Source organism: Grampus griseus (assembly GCF_964374135.1).
Source record: "Grampus griseus genome assembly, chromosome: 8".
Classification (NCBI taxonomy): Eukaryota; Metazoa; Chordata; class Mammalia; order Artiodactyla; family Delphinidae; genus Grampus; species Grampus griseus.
In genome coordinates, this window is record NC_139002.1 from 66567897 (window position 1) to 66589840 (window position 21944).

Consider the following 21944-nt stretch of genomic DNA (forward strand, 5'->3'; position numbering starts at 1 on the left):
AACTGAAGTCACTTGTGAAATGTCAGCTTCACACCAGAGCCACCCCTTCCCAGAATGTCTCACTCTGGGTGTGTGGCTGCGCCCAGGGCTTGGCATGGGAGCAGGGGCGTCCAGGAAGGAAGACTGCTCCAGTGGCCTGAGCCCTGGGTCTTTGAAGCCTTGCTGTGTAGACCCGGGTATTCTGCCCCTCTTCAAGGAAGTGAGCATGGAGCTGGTCTGCCACCAGGCCAGGTCAGCTGGTCCTGGCCTCCTGGATCCGGGATATTGGCCCTGCTCAGCAGTGCCTCTCTGTCCAAATGACTACCTAAGATCTTCCCTCAGATGTCTCAAAGGCATCTCACATTCAGCACAGCCAAACCTTAACCCTTGGTCTTTCTCCCCAAACCTGTTCTTCTCCCCTCTCCTGCCCTCCCATCTCAGTAAGTGGCACCATCATTCACCCCATCACTCAAGCCAGAAACCTGAACTTCATCTTTGGTCCTCTCCTCTCCTTCACTCCCTACACCCAATCACCAGCAAATCCAAATATTGGGTTGGCCAAAATGTTTGTTTGGGTTTTTCCATAAGATCTTATGGAAAAAACCAAGCAAACATTTTGGCCAACTCCATATATCTCAAATCCATCCTCTCCTCACTCTCTCCAGTCACCGTAGTCCAAATCATCATTATTTCTGGTCTGAAGTATTGCCACAGCCTCCCAAATGATTTCCCTGCTTCCATTCGTACCTATATCCAAACACTTCACCACAGACTAGCCAGAGAGATCTTCCAAAAATATTAGTCAGGTCATACCTCTCCCCCAGTTAAAACTCACCAGTGTTGCCCACGGCACTGAGGGCAACAGTCTACAAGGTCTTATGTGACCAGGCCCCTGACTAATTCTTCAACATCATCTCAAGCCATCCTCCCCGTTCCTTAGCACCCTCCAGCCACATCTGCCTCCTTCTGACTCTGAGAATGTCAGGCTATCTCCCACCTCAGGGTCTTTGCATGTGCTGTTCCCTGTGCCTGGAACACTTTCCATGGCTCTTCATGTGGCTGACTCCTTCTCATCCTTTTATGCTCAGCTCAGAGGGGCCATCTCTAATCAACTAACCTGAACCATGTCCCCCTCCTACACTGATTTACTTCATAACATCCTGTTTACGTAGTTCATGGCATTTATATGCTCTGTAATCATTTCATTTGTTTCTTGTCTATCTCCCACCGAAGACTGTGAGCTCCATGAGGGGAGAAATCAAGCCAGTCTCACGTTCCCTGCGGTTAGCACACTGGCCGGCACATTGTAGGTGACTGTGTTAGTCTTCTGTTGCTACATAATGAAATACCACAAAATAGAAGCTTAAAACAACACAAATTTATGATCTCACAGTTTCTGGTGTGGCTGGATTCTCTGCTCAGGGTTTCACTGGTTTGAAATCAAGGTGTTGGCCAGCACTGTAGTGTTCATCTGGGCCTCAGGGTCCTCCTCCAGCCTTACTGGTTGTTGTCACAATTCATTTCCCTGTGGTTGTAGGACTGAAGTCCCTGTCCTGCTAGGTGCCAGCCAGGGCCACTTTCAGCAATGAGAAGCCACCTGCAGTTCCCCCCAACATGGACCCCACAGGCAGTGCACAGGACAGATGTTCGCTTTCTTTCAGGCCTCCAGAGGGCATCTCTGCGACTCCCCTTTCTGCAACCAGCCACAGGGAGCTCTGCTTTTAAAGAGCTCACATAATTAGGTCAGGCCCACCAAACTGGTTGGGGACCTTAATTACATCAGCAAAATTCCTTCACAGCAGTACCCAGATGAGTGTTTGACTGAATAACTAGAAGAAGTGAGTGCGCACCAGGGGCCAGGAGTCTTGGGGCTCCATCTTGGAACTCTGCCTACACAGTGATCAATACTATTCACTGAATAAAAAAAAAATGAATCTCCTTCTGGCCACCTGTTTGTATAAGCAGTTGGTCCAAGCCCATGTGGGTCCACCTCTAGGTACAAGGCAGGCAGTTAAAAGGAAAAAAAAAAAGCCTAGTGGGCAACACGGGAAAAGAGAAGAGGGACACATGGAACTTGGAGCTGAGAAATGTGGGCTCAAGCCCCAGTCCTGCCACCATCTTGCAGTGAGACCTTTGGGGATTCACTATGTCCTCTGACCCTCAATTCCTTCATCTCTAAAATGGGCATAAAATACCTATGCCGTAAAATGGAAAAGATTAATTCTATCCATCCATCCATCCATCCACCTTCCACTCAGCCACCTGTGCATCCACCCACCGCCCATTCATCAATTTATCTACACAACAGCCCCACCTCTCTCTCTTCTCTCCCGCCCCCCTTTCCCTCCCTCCCTCCCTCCCTCCCCCATGGGTGTACCTGGCATAATATAGGAGCCCAATAACTGGGAAGTGAGAGGATGGGATTGATTTTTGCTGCCCTGCAGAATCCAGGAATTCAGGGAGCAGCAACCTCACCTACTGCTGGCCTGATGTATCGTATGTAGGAATGTGGACCATGTAGGTACAGAGGACAGCAACTGGGCGCCTAAGATCATGGGAACTCACTCCACAAAGATTAAACAACAACCGTGAATGTTCTTTTCAGAGAAAATGCAATCACTTCAGGCAATGCCTCAGCCTCATGTCTGAGCAGCCCGGGTCGGGAACACTCAGCAAAAAATCTTGTTTTCTCTGATTCTCTGCATTAGTTCTCATGTTTAAGCCAAATGAAATTTGACAACACAGACAAGCTTGCAGACATACTCGGTCCACAGGACTTAGCCGGAAACCTCTTTCAAAGCGGGGACAGTGTTCCTTTCTTCAGCATCTAAGTACCTTAGGGCAGATGTGGGATGCGATAGCTCCACTGGGCGGCCTGACATTAATCCACCCTGCGATGCTGGCATTTTCTGTCGCATCTGTGAGTGTCAGCTGGTGACAAGTTAATTCCTTCCCATTGTCTGGGTAGAGAACTCTCTCTGGACCTCCTGATCTCATCCACAGGATCCTTCGATTAATCTCCTCTGAGACCCAGGTCAGGACACTCTGCCCAGGCAGGAAGCTTGCCTTCACCATTAACCCTGCTGGACATACTCTTTTGAATCTCCATTTGGTTCAGAACCCATGGAAATGCTGACCCCTGATCTGATTTCTAATTCATTTCTGTTGCTCTTCAAATTCACTGGGTCAGGAAGAGTTTAAAGATTTGGGTTTGTAAAGTTCCAATTCACACTTCTTTCCGCAGATGAGAGAAACATGAGGTGTGTGGGGTTCTTTCCTGGGTCTTATTCAGCTTTGAAATGCCGTGGTTATTCACTCCCAGATGGCAACCACAAGAGCATCAAGCACGGGACCACAAACACACTCCAAGACAGTCCCTCAGGGCTGCAGGTCACCGGCAGTGAAAGAAAGGGAGGTGATGCAGTGGAAGAGAACTAGGCAAGCCGGTCAGTGCTCGTGAGCCGTGGTACATCCACATCACAGCTATCGACACCCAAGTTGGCCCGCGGGAAGGCCTGAGCTCCTGCCTCCCTCCCCAGTTCCCTCCCCCACTTCCTGTTGAGACGAGCCTGCTCAGACTGACACACTCTCCAAAGTGACTGTCACACTGTCTGTCTCCTCTGCAGCCTTGTCAGCTTCCCGGGTGCTGGTCACTCCCCTCTCTCACTACTGGCCTGGCCCAGGGTACCTGATACAAGTTGCTTCCAAGATCTCAAGATGCAAGGATGTCACCAAGAATGGCATCCGAGTCCACAACCTAGGAACAAAATCTACACCTTGACTGCAGTGACTATGTGCTTTTCCAAAAGGATCCATCAGCCCAAAAGGGCCCTCCCTGAATCAATGAAACTAAACCGTGTGCCCTGTGCATTGTGAATGTCTCAACTTGTGCCCACAGTGAAGGGAAGCTGCACGGAGCCCGTCCGGACTGGTGGCTTTCTGAGATGTGGAAACCAGCAAGCACAAGAGGGAGAGAGCGTGAGATGGAGAAGTTTTCACCAAGGATGTCTGAGATAAACAGCATCTCCAGAGAAGTTTCTATTTTGCACACTGGGAGTCCATCTGATAGAGGCTGCAGACAGGCAGAACATGACCATATCTGGCCTGCCCATGTGGCTCATTCAGCCCACCAAACATAAAAGTGTGATTTCCAACTTGAAAAAGGTCAGCAGGTCTTGCAGGCTAGGAATAGGCTGGAGCCAGCATTGGCTGCCCGTCTGGGATGAACCTGGGCTCATTCTCCTGTTCACTGCAGTCCCCACCAGTCCTCATTGCCTCACCTGTGCCATTCACGTTATCTGTCTAGCCCTGGTAGGTAACTGAGTTTAGACCCCTGAATACAGTGCCAAGGTTAAGTGCCCAGGCTCTACAGTCAGATCCAACTTGGGTTCAAACGTTGGTTCTGCCTTTCTCAGCTGTGTAACCTGTAGCTTTTCCAAGCCTCAGTGCTCTCATATGTGAAATGAACATGATAATAATAATACCTACCTCATACAGTTGTTCTTAGGGTTAAGCAAAGCAACACATCAAAGATGCTTAGAAACAAATGGTAGCTCTTGTTAGTATTTGCCTAGGCTAAGAATCTACCAGCCTGGGGGTGGGGTGTATATATGCAGGGGGAAGAAATTTATTCTGATGATAGAAATCCTAAATAGCTCTGTGCTTAGCCCCATGTTGTCCAAGGAAGGGGGATGCTGCCTTCCCTATGGCTTTGCAAACCCTCTACCCCCATCTCTCTGTCTCCATTTTCATTCAGTCATCAGAGTCACTGATGCGTCATCAGAGTCCTGGTGGGGCACAAGTCACTGGGTGAAGCCTTGTGGGAAAGAGAGAAGAAGGAATCAAAGAAGAAGCCTCTATTCAGGGCTAAATAACTGCTGAGTCTCAGTTTCCTCATCTATAAAATGCGGAGAAATATTGGAAAAATTAAAGAAGACAGTGTGTACAAATGCCTAGCACAGTGCCTGGAACGCAACAGGTGACCAATACATGATCATGCTGACACCTTCCCTAAAATCCAACTAGAAAGACACAAAAGCAGAGGCAGCTTCTTTTCTCCACCCTCACATCCATACCCCAATCCCATTCAATCCCCAAGGCCCAGCTCAAAAGCCAGCTCTTCCAGGAAGCCCTCCCAGAATGACTAAGACCTCTCCCTGGGTTTCCCCAGCACTGTGGCTGGTGGCACTTATCTTTTTACATTGTGTGTAATGGCTATTTGTCTATAGTTTATCAGCCGCGCTAGGCTGCGAGCTCTCTGAGAGCAGAAACTGTTTCTCTGTCCTTGGATCGTTGGTGCTGAGTGTGATGTCTCACACTCTGTGAACATGTGTTGGATGAACGAGTGAGTACGGTTAGCAAAGCACTGGGGCAGGGTCGCTCTGGCTCTGCCGTTAATCAGATGTGTGACGTTGGGAAACTCATTTAACCTCTCTGGATCTCAGTTTTCCCTCCAGGAAAATGAGGAGCTTGGACTACATTTTAGGGCTACGTTTACATTACAGCCTGCTTCAAGCTGCCCACTGCCCCATAAGGGAAGCTTATCTAGGTGTGAGGGACCTGCAAAGTGAATCAGGGCACCCACTCCCAATAGTAGGTCAGGTGCTCAGAGGAGACGCACCTAAGCCAGGGGAAGCCCCTGGAAGTTGCAGTACAGGGGCCAGGGAGGAACAAACCAACGGAGCCACATACACTGGTACCCAGGCGATGCCCTCCTTGGTTAGATGAAAATCAAGCCCCCACTCCAGCAGTACAGGCGGGGTCAAGAGGCAACCTTGGGCTGCCTAGTAAAAACCAGCCTTCCGGTAGCGGCTGCTCAACATAGCTTTCTTGCTCACTGATTTGACATCCCCCTGGTTTCTTTCTGTTCAAGAGCCTCTTTCCCTAAAATTCTACTTACATCTTGAGCTCCTGAGATACGGGCTTTTAAAAACAACTAGAATTGAGGCATCTCATTTTTGCATCTGTGACAAAGGAGAGCCATAGAGTCTGTCCACTGCCTGCCGTTGTCCTCGGTCTAAATCTTATCTGAGGCAGGAACCACATCTGGTTCACCACTGCCTCCCCTGGGCCAAGCTTAGAACCTGGTGCTTGGTTTGTTGAATGAATGCATGTGAATGACTTTAGGAGCAGAAGAGGCATAAGCCCCTGTGGGCCTGAGCAAACAAGCAAGGCAGTCTCTAAAAAAACAAAAAAATGGAGTGGTTGCCCAATTTATAGTCCCTGGGAGTAGATTAGGGCCCTGAGAGTAGACTAGGGCCCTGGGAGTAGATTAGGGCCCTGGCAATTAAAAACAAACAACCCCGCCCCCTCCTCCACTGCAGTGGGTCCACACCTGCTCTAGAACTCTCAGGCCCCAGTCAATTATACCGGCTTCCCCCACCCCCCAACGTTATCTCCAGCACAACCTCCCACCGCAACATCCAACCAGGGGAGTGCTAGTCTCCCATGAGCTCTGGAGGCTAATTTGCAGGACAGATCTGGGCAGCAGGCAGCTGGAGTGGTTGCAGGTGCCAACTCTTGTCCACACGCCCCTCTTCTTGCTGAGCACGCAGGCCCTGTGGCTGCTGGAGGACACCTGGGTCGCTGTGTGGTTTGGGGTAGCCTTTCAGGAAATCAGTCCCACCAGAAGGCATCCCATACTCCAAAGATTTGATATCAGTAGGAATTATATGATTGGCTGGGTTTTGAGCACTTTTCAGTATTGGGGAAGCAGAGGGGGATGTCAGCTGACAGCACTGCCAGCGGTCAGCTCTGCTTCCATCGTCAGGACCAGTTCATCTTTCCAAGCTGCTGAGCAAGATAGGCTGAGGGCCAAGGGTGGACAAGGAGACCTCTCCTGCTGGCTGCACTGGGGCTGGGCCGGTATGTCCCCCAGCTGCTGGCAGCAAGGCCCCTGACCCGAGGGCAGGAGGCACCTCTCCTGGTTCCTCCCGCGCTGCCTAAGGCTCCAGCTCCGGGAATTTCCCCCCGACAGATGGTCCCACAGCCGACCAGAGGAAGAAGGCCTTTTGGTATTTGGTTCCTGCTGGCTTTGTTAACCAAATACTGGTCACCTTGGCTAGTCTGTAAAGCAAAATGGTCCAAAGTTCCCTTGCTGCAGACGGCTTCCAGGGGGCTCATGAGCTCCGGAGAAGGCAGGCCCTTTGCCGTCCTGGGGTTGTTCTCCGTTGGCAGGGAAGTATGTTGAGGAGATCCTGGTTCCCGAAGTCAGTTTCCTTTACCGGTAAAGGCGCACAAAAGGGTGATGAACCACCCACACCTTTGCCAGACTCAGGCAGGCTCGGTTGTGTGGCGTGCCGGGACTTCAACAGAGTGGCTGGTGAGGACAGAGAGGAGACTGGCATCACACAGGTTACAGCTGGAGAAACTGATTGTGCTCTGGGGCAGGCCCGCAAAGAGGCAGTGTCCCCAAGGGGCCGGGCACACCTAGGCGTCACTGACTAAGGATGCTCTTTTCACGGGGAGGAGCCTATCAGTGGGAGGTCCCAGCCCCCAGATGCAGGAAGGCAGATGGGTCAAACCAGGGGAGCAGGACAGCAGCCTGGTAGTACAGGGAGCAGGGTCCAGCCTCTCAAGGAAGAGGGTTAGCCAGGACTAGATGCGGAGCCAGGGGCCTAAGAGTGTCAGAGCAAGGCTCCGTCCCAGCAGGGAACGGCTGCCTCTTCAGCTGGGTGCCCTGGTGAAGGGCGTAACCTGCAGAACCATGTGGGGTTTGTCCAGAAACTGACATGATGGAATCTGTAAGAGATACTCATCTGATTCCCTTCTCCCCGCACAGTCACTGGGCAAAGCAGGCTCAGCCCTAGGGTCAGGGCTTGAGTGGGCAGGGAGAGGTGGGCACTTGCTGCCCAGAGCAGCCAGGAGCTCGAGTCATGCAAGCCAGGTCCTCGGGAGAGTGCTGCCGGACAACATGCGACGACACGAATCTGCGGCCACGGCGAGAGTACCTCTCAGGGCGGTGATGAACAAAGAATCTGTCAGTGAGAGGCAGCCCCAGGCAGTACGGAGCAAAAGTGACAGCCTCCAGGGCTCCTGCAGCGTTCAGGACCGGCTGCCTCTGTCTCAAGGTTGCTGGGTACCCTCTCCCGGGCGTGTGGGTGGGCCCCGGAAGTCACACTGGTCAAAGGCACAGGGGTGGGTGGTGATAAGAAGCCTTCTGCCGAGCAGGCTGACAGCCCACGTGCCTGGCTGTATAAACACCTTTAAGCTGCCTGAGTCTTCGCGGTAATTAGATTAGCTATATGGGGTTCTTTTAAGCTCCATAAAGCACAATACTGTCAGACCATTCTTTTCCTCTGCTTTTCTTATTTTTGCAATTATTCCAGCTGCATGCAAAGCTGTTGGTATTTTTACAGCCTGGAATGAGTATCTCTTGTGTAGGACAGCATCTTTGAAACATTAAACAATGATTAGGCAGGCTCTGGGCCAAGGGACGATGGGGGCTTTGCAAGGAGTGGAGGGGGACCCAGCAGCTGGTGGCAAGCAAGCTGGGAGCTCGGATTCTATTTCGTCACTACACTGTGATTTTCTCACCAACAATTAAAAATAACAATGATTCACAGTTGTGTGGTTACTTGTCATTCAGCAGGATTGTGAAGGTGCTCCAGGTAGTGGTGGAAGGGGCTGAACCACAGTTAGTGGGGACTTGCACACCACGGCTCACACAAGCACACACAAGCCCAGTGTTATGGACTGAATGTGTGTGCCCCCAAATTCATACATTCAAGTCCTAATCCCCAAGGTGATGGTATTTGAATGTGGGGCCTTTGGAAGGTAACTAGGTTTAGATGAGGTCATGGGGGTGGAGCCCCCATGATGGGATTAGTGCCCTTGTAAAAAGAGGAGGAGACACTGGAGCTCACTCTCTCTCCACACCCAGGCACCAAGGAAAGGCCATGTGAGGACACAGAGAGAAGGTAGCTGTCTATGAGCCAGGAAGCAGTCTCTCATCAGACACCGAATTTGCTAGCACCTTGATCTTGGACTTTCCAGCCCCCAGAACGTGAGAAGTAAACCTCTATTGTTTAAGCTACCTAGTCAGTGGTATTTTGTTACAGTAGCCTGAATGGACTAAGACACCAGGTGCATACATGCTTGTTCACGGGGCTTACACATGCTCACACACATAAGTGCACACTCACAGTTCATATATCTGCTCAGCCACGTGTTCACATGCACACACGTGCGCACACACACAAGCATAGCAACTTCCCCCTATTTCAAAGGAAATTGGAAGCTGTCCCCCTCTCACAAGGTGACCTAAAGCATGGTTGCCAATTGTACGATTTCCACTCAACTCCGTGCCTAGGAGCCTCTGTGCAATGCATCCCTCCTTCTTACGAAGCCCCGGGCAGAGCTCCAGCTGAGGAGACAGCCACATTCTTCTCTTCAGTGCCTTCTCTGTCCCTGCCTTCTCTGGCCCTGCTGCCCAACATCTCTCTCTGAGGAGTGCACAGAGGTAAGAGAATGAGGACAAAATTCAAGGAAATCTTTTGGAGTCAGAGACCCACGGTGCACCAGAGGCAGCCTTGTTTAACAGTCAAGGGTGTAGGCTCTGAAGCCAGACAGCCTAGGTTCAAATCCCACCTCTGTGTTTGGACAAGTTCCTTTCTCCTCTGTGCCTGTTTCCTTGTTATATAAGATGACATTAATCATGGTTCTTACCGTTGCCACAGAGAGCCGATTAATTTATATAAAGTACTTAGAATAATCTCTGGCACATATGTGATCCAGCCGGCGGGGGAGCAGTGCAGAGTGACTCAAGACTTCTTCTGATCCTGAGCAACTCTGAAGCTTGGAGCTGGGCAAAGGGGCTGGAGGTGTGGGACGAGTGTCATTCCCAGAAGACAGCTAAGCAGGGTAAATGTCCCAGAGTCACCACGAGCAAACCTGAGGGGTCTGGCTGCAGGCTGCCACGTGGACATACGGTGCAGACAATAGGAAGACTGGCCACTGTACCAAGCAGGGGCACAGCATGGAGTGGAGAGGGGCGAGCCTTGGCGGGAGTCAGGAGACCTGAGGTCCCATCCTGGCTCTGTTGCTTACAGACTGCGGGGCACCGGCAAGTCTCTGCCTGATGTGGATGCTCAGTCCCCCCCACCGGAGAGCTACCTGGGGCTTGCCTGGCAGTCTGCCTCCTGACACCGTGTTGGCAGAGGGACAGCTCCGTTTGGCCTTCTCTCAAGGCCTGCTTACTTCTAAGCCTCCTCCTGCCAAAAGACACGGAAAGCTTTGAGCAAACGTGGCCAGTGAGAAGGCTGGATCCCTGGGGGAAGGATATCCCCTGCCCAGGAGAGAGACGGTTCAATCCCAGCTTGAAGCGTGCAAGGCACTGGGAACTGGCCACTCTCTTGTTGGAAGGCAACAGAAGAGGACAAGCATCACGCTGGTGTAGGCTGGGCAAGTGACTGCCAGCCAAGCGCTGATCAAAATCTCCAGGGAACGAGATGCTTAAAAGAATATTTGATATCACCATTGCTTTGATGTGCTTTTAGTCACCAAATTCAGGTTCATTTTTGAAATTTCAAGTAGCGTGAAAGAAGAGTGCATGATTTTTTTTTTTTTTTTTTTTGCGGTACGCGGGCCTCTCACTGTTGCGGCCTCTCCCGTTGCGGAGCACAGGCTCCAGACGCGCAGGCTCAGCGGCCATGGCTCACGGGCCCAGCCGCTCCACGGCACGTGGGATCTTCCCGGACCAGGGCACGAACCCGTGTCCCCTGCATCGGCAGGCGGACTCTCAACCACTGCGCCACCAGGGAAGCCCAAGTGCATGACTTTTTTAAGGTTATCAAAAGAGGACGTGAGTTAAGAAAGGAAACAGAGAAACTGACTACAGCAAAGCAAGTGGGGGTGGCTGGATTGTGGGATGGGGTGACTCTGGGACAGCTAGTGAGGGAGCCTGAAAGGGCTCATGTTCATTGAGCACCTGCTCTGGGCCAGGTACTGGAATACCTGAGTCATATGAGAGTATTCACAATATGGGTGGAGTTGGTGAGGCAAGTGTTTAGCTGTGAGCTAAAGTACGTGGTACAAAGTATGTGGCCATTAAAAACCCGTTGAGGGAATGAATGAATGAATGAATAAGTAAATGAATGCCAAGAATCAAAGACAGGATGACTCTGTCAGCTGCAAATCCTGGTGCTTCCCTCCCTCTGGAGGTCCATAAAGGTTGAATCTCTCAGTCCCAGCTAAAGACACTGGCCCACCGGGATTCTCCAAAAAGCAAGGTAATTAAAACCAGGAGGCTCTGAGCCGTGGTCCCACCATTGCCTCGAGATAACGAAGAGGAGCCAGGGAGGGGAGACTTTGTCTCCGAGTGGCAGGGCGGGCAGCCTGGCTGCCACTGTCAGGAAGAGGCTGGGTAACATAGCAGGGAGGAGGCTCAGGTCGGTCATCTGACTCCATGCATAGGACCTGAGTTCAGGCCACGTTGGGGTAACCCTAAGAGAAGCTCCCCTTCTGCTCTGCATTCCTTCCCCTTTCATGCCATCTCCCTGGGATACAGCAGAGAGGTCCCAAGGGCCCCGCCCCAGGAAGAAACACTCCACCCAGCAGTGCCTGCTGCCGAGGCCAGCCCTGAGGGCGCCTAAGTGCCTGCTGCCCCGCACTCCTCAGCTGCAGCACGCTGGACAATGCGGGACAACAATTAGAACTGTGATTCCGAGAGAATGTCCCGTTGCATCAGAATGCTCTGGGAAGCTTATTAAAATGCTGATTCCAAGCCTTGTCCCAGACCTGCAGAATCAACATGAATACTTTCACTGAGTCAATATTTGTTGAACAACTACAAGAACCAGGCACTATTCTAGGTGCTGGAGATACAGCAATGAACAAAACAAATGTCCCTGTCTTCATGGAACTTACACACTGGTAGAGGGAAAATGTACAAATAAATAAGGGAGGGTAACCAAGTGAGTACAGTATATCAGAAGGCGACAGATGCTGTTGAGGAAAAGAAGCATGGAAGGGATGAAGAGTGATGGGGTCAGGGCTGCCGTTTTAACAAGGTGCCATTTGCAACATTTGAACAAAGGCCTGAAAAGGCAAAGGAACAGATATCAGAGGGTAAGAGCATTCCAAGAGGCAGGGGAAGCAAGTGCAAATGTCCTGAGGTAAGAACGTACCTGGTATGACTCTCCTTATTTTTAATCAAGATCAAACATGAGAGTTTGAGACCACTTTAGCAGAGTGACAGCATCCTACACAGGCGCCAGCCCCTGAAAGAGTGGAGCTTGTTTAGGAAATTGCTAAGGAGGCAAAGGACCGAGACTCAGAGTCCTACACAAGGACCATCTGCAGAGCCTTCAGTCCTTGGCTTCTGAGGCGGAGATAAAGGTCTCGAGCAGCTGGGATGAAGAAAGCTGTGATTAACTGCCCCTTTTTTATGTTTGTGAAAACACAGGCCTGACCCCAAAGCAAACGTGCCCGCAGTCGGGGGGATTTGGGGAACACGAGGCACCAGCACACACAGAACCTGTGACAGCCGCCTGGAGGACAGCCGGCTTCATTTAGAGTTTTAAACACCAGAGTCCCTTCCACCATGCGTTATCTCATTCAAGCCTCCACACAATCCCAGAGGTAAGAATTCTACATCCCAATTCTATAGATAAGGAAAATAGGGTTCACAGAGGTTAAGAACACACATCGGGCAAGAAGCTAGAAAGAGCTGGAACTGAATAGATGGCCTAATGCCAATTCTGCGCTCTTCCCAGCAGAGCGCACTGTTTCAGGGAGGCAAAAAAAGCCAGGGCGGCCTTTAGGGGCTGCCCAGCAGCTATTATTACTATTGTTGTTGTTATTGTTTTTATTTCTCTCATTTTAACGCACCCTTAGGGCACCCTTCCAATGTTGCTGCGTACGGCACATTCACCACCATTATTACCCCGTATCTCTTCAGAGACCGTGGGGCAGGCAGGGCATAGCAAGGCCTGATGTCCCCACAGGGCACGAAAGAAAACCGAAGTGAAAGACCCATGGTCGGGAGGTGGCAGCACTGAGGCCGGAAACCGAGTCCTATTATAATAGTTTCACCCCATTTTGCATTTTTTCGCTTGACTTCCTGATGGCAGGGGTGGACCTGAGCCGTCACTCCCTCCACACCCTTGGCCCAGGCTGGGCACCCTAGGAATGTTTGTTAGCCGAGCTGAGTTGGCCTGACGTGAAATGAATGAAAGTCCTGTGCTGAGCGGGCTGATGCCCCAGAGGGAGCCTGTCAAGGACACGGCTGGAGCCGCCTTCCCGGACAGGCTGGGACCTCAGGCAGCCCTAGGCTAAGGCTAGAGATGCCTCACTTCCTCTAAGAGCTGCAGTCTCATTGTCTCTGCCACCCCACTTGAGAGCTCAGTACAGGCTGGTCTCGGGGATCCCCATTCCTGGTCGCCTCCCCAGCCCATCCACACAAGGGGCCAACCCCCCTTTGCCTCCAACCACCTCCCCACTCCCCCATCTGCTCCTCCCCAGTGGGAGAAAGACCGGCCTTTTCTTCCTTGGTTTCTGTGCCCTGGGTCCCATCCTCTCCTCCCTCCTCAGAAGCCCTGTCCTCACCATGGCCTCAGAGAACACAGGCACCCCCTCTGCAGACCAATTAAATGACCAGAGCTAAGGCAGGACCCTCCTCTCTTTCTTAAAAGCTGTCCAAGCGAACCAGTGTGCAGTCAGAGTCTTGAGAACAACTCACCTTTCAAAAAAGAGAGAACTACAACACAACACAGCACAATACAACAGAACAAAATAGAACCAAATAACATAGACCAATCTATAATAGAACGTATCAGAGCGCTTTGCACATTGTAAGAATAACTATTGTTTCTTAAAATTTTGTTTCAATTGTGCGTGCATAGGTGTGAGTGGTGTGTCATCCTGGGTCATGACTGGAGACTGGTTAATTGGTAGAAAACCTCGCTCCAGCTCCTGCCTTAGCTCCCGATTCTCCTTCACAGTCAAAATCCCTGATGGAAACATCTACCTCCCAGCTGCTCTTCATCTTCATCTGGCTTCTGGGGCCCCATCCCCAACCCTGCCCACCAAGGTTTCTGTGATCTGCACCTTCCACATCTAATGGCTTCTTCCCAGACTGCGTGTCCTTCCACCTGTCTGTGGGCTCATTCAAACAGATGACTCGTTCCTGAAATTCTCTTTGTCCGAGGAGTCTGTGTCGTCCTCCAGATTCTCCTGGCTCTTCCCTCTCTGTGTCTCACCAGCTAACCTTCTTCCTCCTAACTCCTAAACACCTTACCTCAGTATCCTCTCAGGCTTCTTCTTTTTTTTTTGTTCTCCCCTCTTCTCTTTGCTACCCTCTCCTTCCAGCTAATGGCTTCAGCTGCTCTGTGTACAAGGCTCCAAATCCACATCCCCATGTTTACTTCTCAAGCTCCGGCTGTGCAGTTGGCCAGCTGTGAGGCAGGCTCCCGGGACTGGAGCTGGGGCTGGGGAGGCGTAATGCTGACAGCACTCAACTCACGGTCACACACTTGACCGGGTCAGGCAGGTGAGGCAAGCTAGGAAGGATTACCATCCCCCTTTACAGAGGAAGAAACTAAAACTCTGAGGGTTGAGGGACGTCTCCCTGGTCACTCATCCACAGTGAGAGGATCCCAGAACCCATGACTTCAGAGTTCAGAGTTCTTTCCCTTCAACCGTGCACTGGAACTCAACGTGTGCAAAAGCAATGCTGCATATTATTCAATAAACCAGAGGTTCTCAACCAGAGCTGTGCAACGGAATCATCAAAAATGCTCTCAAAAGGAGAGACGGCCAGATTCCACCTCCAACCTACTGGGTTAGAATCTTCTGGGAAAGGCTTTTGTTTGTTTTAGCTTTATATTTTGAAGTAATTACAGATTCACAGGAAAGTACACAGAAATACTCAAGGAGGTCCCATGCACCCTTCATCCAGCCTCTCCCAACATCAGCATCTTACACAACCGTAGTACGATATCAAAACGAGGACACTGACGTTGCCACAACGGAAAAGCTTCTCCAGGTCTCTCCAGCAATACAGGCACCCATTTGGGTGTGTGCGTGTAGTTCTGTGCAATTCTGTCACGTGTTGCCTTGTGTAACCACCAGCACAGTCAAGATGCTGTGCCACCACTGCAATACCTCCCAGAGCTTTGGCTTTGAGAGCCGCCCATCCCCGATGAGGAACACTGCACCCATCCTACTACTCCTCTTGCCCCCCATCCACGGAACGACCATCATCCTCTGAGGCACCCTGGCTTGAGGCTGAATCATCGTTCACCAGCCCTCTTCTGGCCCATCTGACCACAGCCTGTTAGTCAAGAGACCCAGTAGATGCTTCCCTTATGGCATCTCTCAGGCTCACGCCTCGGCCTCCACCCCACATCCACCACTGCTCCAGAGCCCTTGATTTCTTGCCTGTACTGCTGCAACTGTCATCTCGTCCGGTTCCCTTCTTCAGGACGCCCCTTTCCCCCAACAGTAATAAAAACCGCAGCCAAAGCTCTTCATTGCCCAGCCCTGACCGCATCACTCCTCTTACCAAAAACTTTCATGGTTGTCGCCATTTACAAAATAAAGTCCAAACCGTTTAAATTCAAATATGAAATCCTCTATATCTGGCTCACTTTCCTTACCTAAATTTCTCAAAATCAATCTCAGTTTCCCCCTCTTTCCCACATGAATGAACGATAAAACGGCCTCCTTCAGGCCATGATAAAGTTCTCACCGTGAGGAAGAAATGAAAGGCTTCAAGATTTCCTTCTTCCTGATGCTTCATTCTTTCTTTTGTGATGTGAGGATGGAGCCTGGGGATGCCTCTTGCTTGGAAGGATGGCTCTTCCATCCCTGGCCTCCTTACAGTGTAAGAGGTGAGGGGGCCAGCCGGGACGGGTAGAGCAAGGTAGGGTACACGGGCAGCCTAGTCACGCTGTTGTGGTGTTACCCACTGGGGAATGGCACTTTCTCCACTCCTTGGACCCAAGCGAGGTGATGGTAGGTAGCTGCTCGAGGTCTCCCTCACAATAGACCATCACCTTTAAAACTATACTGCCTATTCGCTGCCACCCTCAGGTGCCTTTTCCTTCCTTCACGTCCATGGAACAATGAGAACTAAAGCTCTCATTCATAAGCACTGCCCTTCAGAAAGCTCTAAAATCCCCTTCACAGCATTGCCTCTACACTCGCTTCTACATGATAATAAAATGAAAAAGAAAATTTGCTCATTAAGATTAAAAATATTTCAGTTATCTGATATGTTTCAGCTTTAATTGATAACAAAACACAAACTGCTCATCTGAACTTCTCATGACAGCAACGGACTCACTGGAAAATTTACTACCTGACATCAGAGAAAATGTTAAAGATAACACAGGCTCAGTGACTCTGTGATCCTGTGACCCAGCGGTCTATTTTTTAAAGTCATGAATTATCCATAGAACATTCATATTAATGGTCCTATCAAGAGCACTGGCTCCTTTTTTAAAAAATTAATTTATTTATTTAATTTATGTATTTTTGGCTGCGTTGGGTCTTCGTTACTGCTCGCAGGCTTTCTCTAGTTGTGGCGAGCGGGGGCTACTCTTCGTTGTGGTGTGCGGGCTTCTCATTGCAGTGGCTTCTCTTGTTGCAGAGCACGGGCTCTAGGCGCACAGGCTTCAGTAGTTGTGGCTCGTGAGCTCTAGAGCGCAGGCTCAGTAGTTGTGGCGCAGGGGCTTCGCTGTTCCGTGGCACGTGGGATCTTCCCGGACCAGGGCAAGAACCTGTGTCCCCTGCATTGGCAAGCGGATTCTTAACCACTGCGCCACCAGGGAAGCCCAAGAGCATTGGTTCCTAAACTGTCTCAATACATGGTCTCTAAGCTTGGAGAATATTATGGGGATGGTACATGTGGGAGGAGTCAGAAGCCATGGAATACGCACCAAGGGAAAGAGGTAGCTGGTAGTAGCCGGAGAAAGCGAGATGTGACGTGAGGGCTTCAACAAGGGCTTGCTGGCCACCTGGGGCTTTGCTCAGGCCAGATGGAATGAGGAACAGGGCGTCCAGAAAAGAGGTTAGACTTTCAACAGCTCTGTTGCTGTCGTTGCATGGTACGTCTTCTACCATCCCCACCATCAACACCACTATGGCCACCACCACCGGCACCATCAACACCTCCACCATCATCACCACCACCACCAATGGACAAGCTTCCAGGCAAAGGCCAAGGCATGCAGCAAAATGAAATGATGCTTCACAGAAAAGAGTCACTGGAAATGTTCACTGTGTACATGGAGGGGATAGACGTCACGGCTATTTATCTTATCGCACTGCACTAGGATGTTGGGGGAGACAGTTGACAGCCAGCGAGGGAAAGCCTGGGGACCAGGCCCCTCTGGAGTTTGGAGAAGGTGCAACTGTGGAGTGAACCTTCCAGAGCGATGACCATCATGAATCTCTCCTCTTTGAGGCAACATCCCAGAGAAGGGAGATCCGTGGAGAGCCTCAAGAAAATGAGAACCCCGAACAGAGGCTGGCGCCTCCGCTCAGATGTCCGCACGGGGCAGGGGGCCAGGCACTCACCATTACTGCTGTTGTCATCCACCAGGATGATCTCCTTGAGCAGGTGCGGAGGTGTGCGCTCGATGGCTGAGTGGATGGAGCGCAGCAGCACGGAGAGCGCTTCGTTGACAAAGATGAACACGATGCTCACCTCTGGGAGGCTGCTGGGAAACGAGAGGTTGCGGCACCTGGAAAGAAGAGCAGCCGGGAACTTAGATCTGTCGCTGACTTGGCTGAGGTCCCCCCGGGTGCTGGCCCACCCACGCCTTGGCTCCAGCTTTGCTGGAGGACTCGGGAGTCCAGATTCTTCCCAGGGTCTTTCTCTTGATATACTTAAGATAAGCCCTAAGTGTACAGCAGACAGGCCCTCAACCACTGAAACCGGTTTGCCCCACTACAGAGTCTGAATTTGTCAGTGACTCCCCCAACTGAACAGTTGTACCGTTAGTGCAGGGCCCGGAACCCGGCAGGCAGTCACTGAGTGTTTATTGGAAGAATGACTCCATATTTCTAAATCCAGTAGGATGGGAAATGCAACCAATGAAAGTCTTAGTTTTTCCAAACTGGTAGCCAGTGCCTAAGCGAGGCCAGACCTTAGATGACCTGCCTCAGGAGAAAAATATGTCTCCTTCCAGAGACTCCTACTGCCAGAAGCCACTCTGCCTCATTCCAGAAATCACACTGCCTGGGGCCTCTCCCACCTCTCACTTATCTCAGGGATTCAGCCTCCAGAAAAGGTTGAAGCCAGCGTCAGAGGCTCAACACACTAGAGGACTGGAAGGACACTTCCAACCTCACTTCACAGATGAAGACACTAAGGCTCGGATAGGCTAGGTCCCCGCCATGTGTCAGCTGTCAAGATGGCATCTCAACTCCGGTCTTCTTACATCTACACCGGGGTTCTTCCTTCAGGGAGAAGTGGTCTGGGGAGAGACTGCCTCTAACTGGCCATTGCCTCCCTAGCTCCGCTGAAACCCTAAAGCCATTTGGAGGTCTCTTATCCAAAGCACAGGAGGCAAGATCGTAAAAGTCTGCGCGCCATTCTCCACGGGAGGAGGAACATGCAACCCTAAAATCAGATCCCATCAAGAGGCCAGACCATAAGAAGTGCCACGGTTCCCAAGGGCATGTCATTTCCTTCCATTGCAAACGTTGCCTTTATGGGTAGGAAATCATTGCTGGTCCCTAAATACTGTTTCAGAAGGCACTGAGCTCCCATCTTCAGGATACTTGAATGAAAGGAGAGAGCAGCAACTGTAGCCCTGTCCCAGGTCCTGGGCTCAGAAAAGAGGCTGCCTGCTCCCAGGGACAGGTTTGATCAGCCACTGATGGTTCCAGGGGTTCAAGGCTGGTGACCATGTTGCATTGCTCCAAAGTGGGAGGTGCAGCCAGGTGAGAACATGCAATAATGAGCATAATAGCGCAGGGCTTCTGCTCGTCAGTAATTAAAGTGCTGCAGGATAGGGACGGGTCTGTTCTTCCTTAATGAGGAAGGCTACAGGATAAGGAGCACTGAGCAATTTTAGAGAAATCACAGTGGGGTCCCAGCCTGCTTAAAAGCCGGAGATTAATAAACTAAAATCACTGTCTCTATGGTTACCAGAAATTTACAGAAACTTCTCCAATTCTCTTTCCAGCTCTCCTTTTCTCTCACCAAAGATAGGTGGGGGAAGGGAAAGAACCAAGTGTTTACCCAAATCTGCTTCATACTTAGAATTTGAGTAAAGCCAACAGGTTAACAGATTAATGTAGAATTCATACATTGTTGTATTTAATGGAATAGATATTTATTGAGTTTCTTCCATGAGATAGGTACTGCACTGAGGGTACAGCAGGACATGGACAAAGGGCCTGTCCTCATGGAGCTTATGCTTTGATGGGGGAAGCAGGTGAACATGGAAGCAAACAAATGATACAACTTCCTATAAGTGCTGAGATGAAAAGTAACGCGGGGTTGGCGGATAGCGTGATGCCCTGGCAGCTGTTCTAGAAGGAGTGCTTAGGGAAGGGCTCTGTGAGGGGAGAGGTCTGACCAGAAACTCACATGGCACGCCACAGTGAGCTGTGCAAAGGCCCAGTGGGGCGAAGGGAACCGTGCTGTGACTGGAGAGGAGGTGATGGAGGGAACCAGCTCATGGAAGTGCAGCAAAGGGCAGGAGGAGATGAGGAGGTGGAGGGAGGGACTTAAATGAAGGAGAAACTGGAACGACCCCTTAAGCTTAACAGACCCTTTCCAAAAATTTCTTGTTGTTGTGATAACAGAAATTAAAAGGCTGCTGGTTAACAGTCAAACAATGCTTCTGGCTAGTGCTTATTTATGGTTATCAAGACCAGCAGCTGGCCTTTCCTTAAGCATGGAGACTGACAGAAGTACTAACATGCAACCTACTTGCTAACTGCAGTTTAAAAATAATCCTTTAGGGCTTCCCTGGTGGCGCAGTGGTTTAGAGTCCGCCTGCCGATGCAGGGGACACGGGTTCGTGCCCCGGTCCGGGAAGATCCCACATGCCGCGGGCGGCTGGGCCCGTGAGCCATGGCCGCTGAGCCTGCGCGTCCAGAGCCTGTGCTCCGCAACGGGAGAGGCCACAACAGTGAGAGGCCCGTGTACCACCAAAAAAAAAAAATCCTTTATATGGTCAGACTACTAGCACATGACCTTTATTTTTCTTTTATGAAAGTGTAATGAACAGCTCCTAATAAGGTCAATATATCAGTACACTGTCAGTTCACTGTCCGCCCCACTAACTCCACCAGCATGAAGACTGTGACCCTACGTCTGTCCCCACTTCTCCAGGGGTTTCCTCTGAGTTCTCAGAGCCTCACTATCTGAAGCTTCCGGTGGTTCTCAAGTCTTTTCCAGGGTTAGGGGTTAACTGCCTTCTCCTCCTCTCTTCCCTTCTTAATTCTCAGTCTAACCACTCCATTTCCGCCTTCCAAGGAGACCAAGTTGAATGTCTCCCAGTAACGGCCACAGCCGTCCTGATGGCTTGAGCAGCTGCTGTGTCTAGGATCTGTCTCCTGAAGACCTTTCTGTGAGCAGAGTAGAAACGTTACTTTTGTTTTACAAGCTAAACTCTGCTGATCACTATTTTCGCATGAAAGACTCTTTCGAACAAGGTTGTTACTTAACAGCCCTTTTGAACAGAACACCTAGGAAAGCGCATCACATTTGTGTGTGTTTATTGCCTGTCTCTCTCTACTATAATGACCCTCCCTGAGAGCAGGGACTTTATTTTGCTACTGTGCTAGCTCCCAACCTTAAGCCAGGGTGTGGCATAGAGTAGGTTTTTGGAATTGAACAACACGAACAGGTTTATTTATTTTATCCATGCATGCTTGGGAGATATTGCGGGTTCGGTTCCAGACCACTGAAATAAGGCAAATACTGCAATACAGTGAGTCACATAAATATTTTGGTTTCCCAGTGCATTTAAAATTATGTTTCTACTACACTGTAGTGTATTAAGTGTACAATAGCATTATGTCCAAAAGAAACCAATGTACATGCCTTAATTAAAAATATTTTATTGCTAAAATATGCTAAGCATCATTTGACAACACAAACCTTCAATCTGTAGAAAATGCAGTATCTGCGAAGTACAGTAAAGTGAAATACAGTAAGACAAGATATGCCTGCATAAGGCCTAAATTTCACATGCATGTCACTGATCTCAGCACGCTCTTTTCATACAAACCTCCTCCCTCTGAAGGGGAGTCAGGTCCTCTCCCACCAGCAGGCCCTTCCTCTTCCACCCTCCCTCCCCTGGATTTGTGGCCCCAACTGCTCACTTTCAGTCTCCAGCAGGCTCTCAGTTCCTTTGCACTGTAACTAAGTGATCCCTCCAGGCCAAATGTCCTGACCTCCTAAAATCCTTCCTTCCTCCCCTTCTCTCCTGGGAGCCACTCAGGGCCCTCCCAGGAACAGCCACGGTGCTTTTTCTCCACACGTCATGGCATCTAACCTAAACCTGGGTCTGCGTGAGCAGGCAGGTGAAGGGTAGGCAGGTTAAGAAAGACGAGGTGGGATAGTTTATAGGGAGAGAACATTGCAGGGGAGGGGGACGAATAGAGCCACCCAGATGCTGACCCAGCTGTGCCCCGACTTGCTGCGTAATCCTGGGCAAGCCACTTTCCTGCTCTCCATATCTTGCCACAGATTAAGGGAGGTAGAAGCAATGATCAGAGGTGTCTTCTCTGTACAGTTCAGGATCTTCTATCTCACATGTGGTGAATGGAAGATGTCTCACTAAAGAAAGAGCTTGCAAACTTTCTCTCCCTCCTAGCCAGTGCCTGGTCGTCACCAAATGCCACAAGACACATACATCCCCTTACCACTGTTGTGACTAGGCAGGGTGACCAGCTTCATCCTGGTCTGCCCAGGACTCTCCCAGTTTCAACACTGAGAGTCCCAAGCACACTGGGATGGGTTGGTCATCCTATGACTAGACCACAGCTTCCTGATGATA

At 50.6% G+C, this 21944-nt stretch overlaps 1 protein-coding gene across 1 annotated transcript in view; it reads right to left on the reverse strand.

Annotated features, from left to right (window-relative positions):
* GALNT18 (polypeptide N-acetylgalactosaminyltransferase 18) overlaps positions 1 to 21944 on the reverse strand; it is a 359182-nt gene that overhangs the window by 160271 nt on the left and 176967 nt on the right. Inside the window, exon 3 of the mRNA XM_082659572.1 lies at positions 17500 to 17666. Within this exon, the coding sequence (XP_082515698.1) occupies positions 17500 to 17666 (167 nt within the window). The remainder of the gene's footprint in view (positions 1 to 17499; positions 17667 to 21944) is intronic.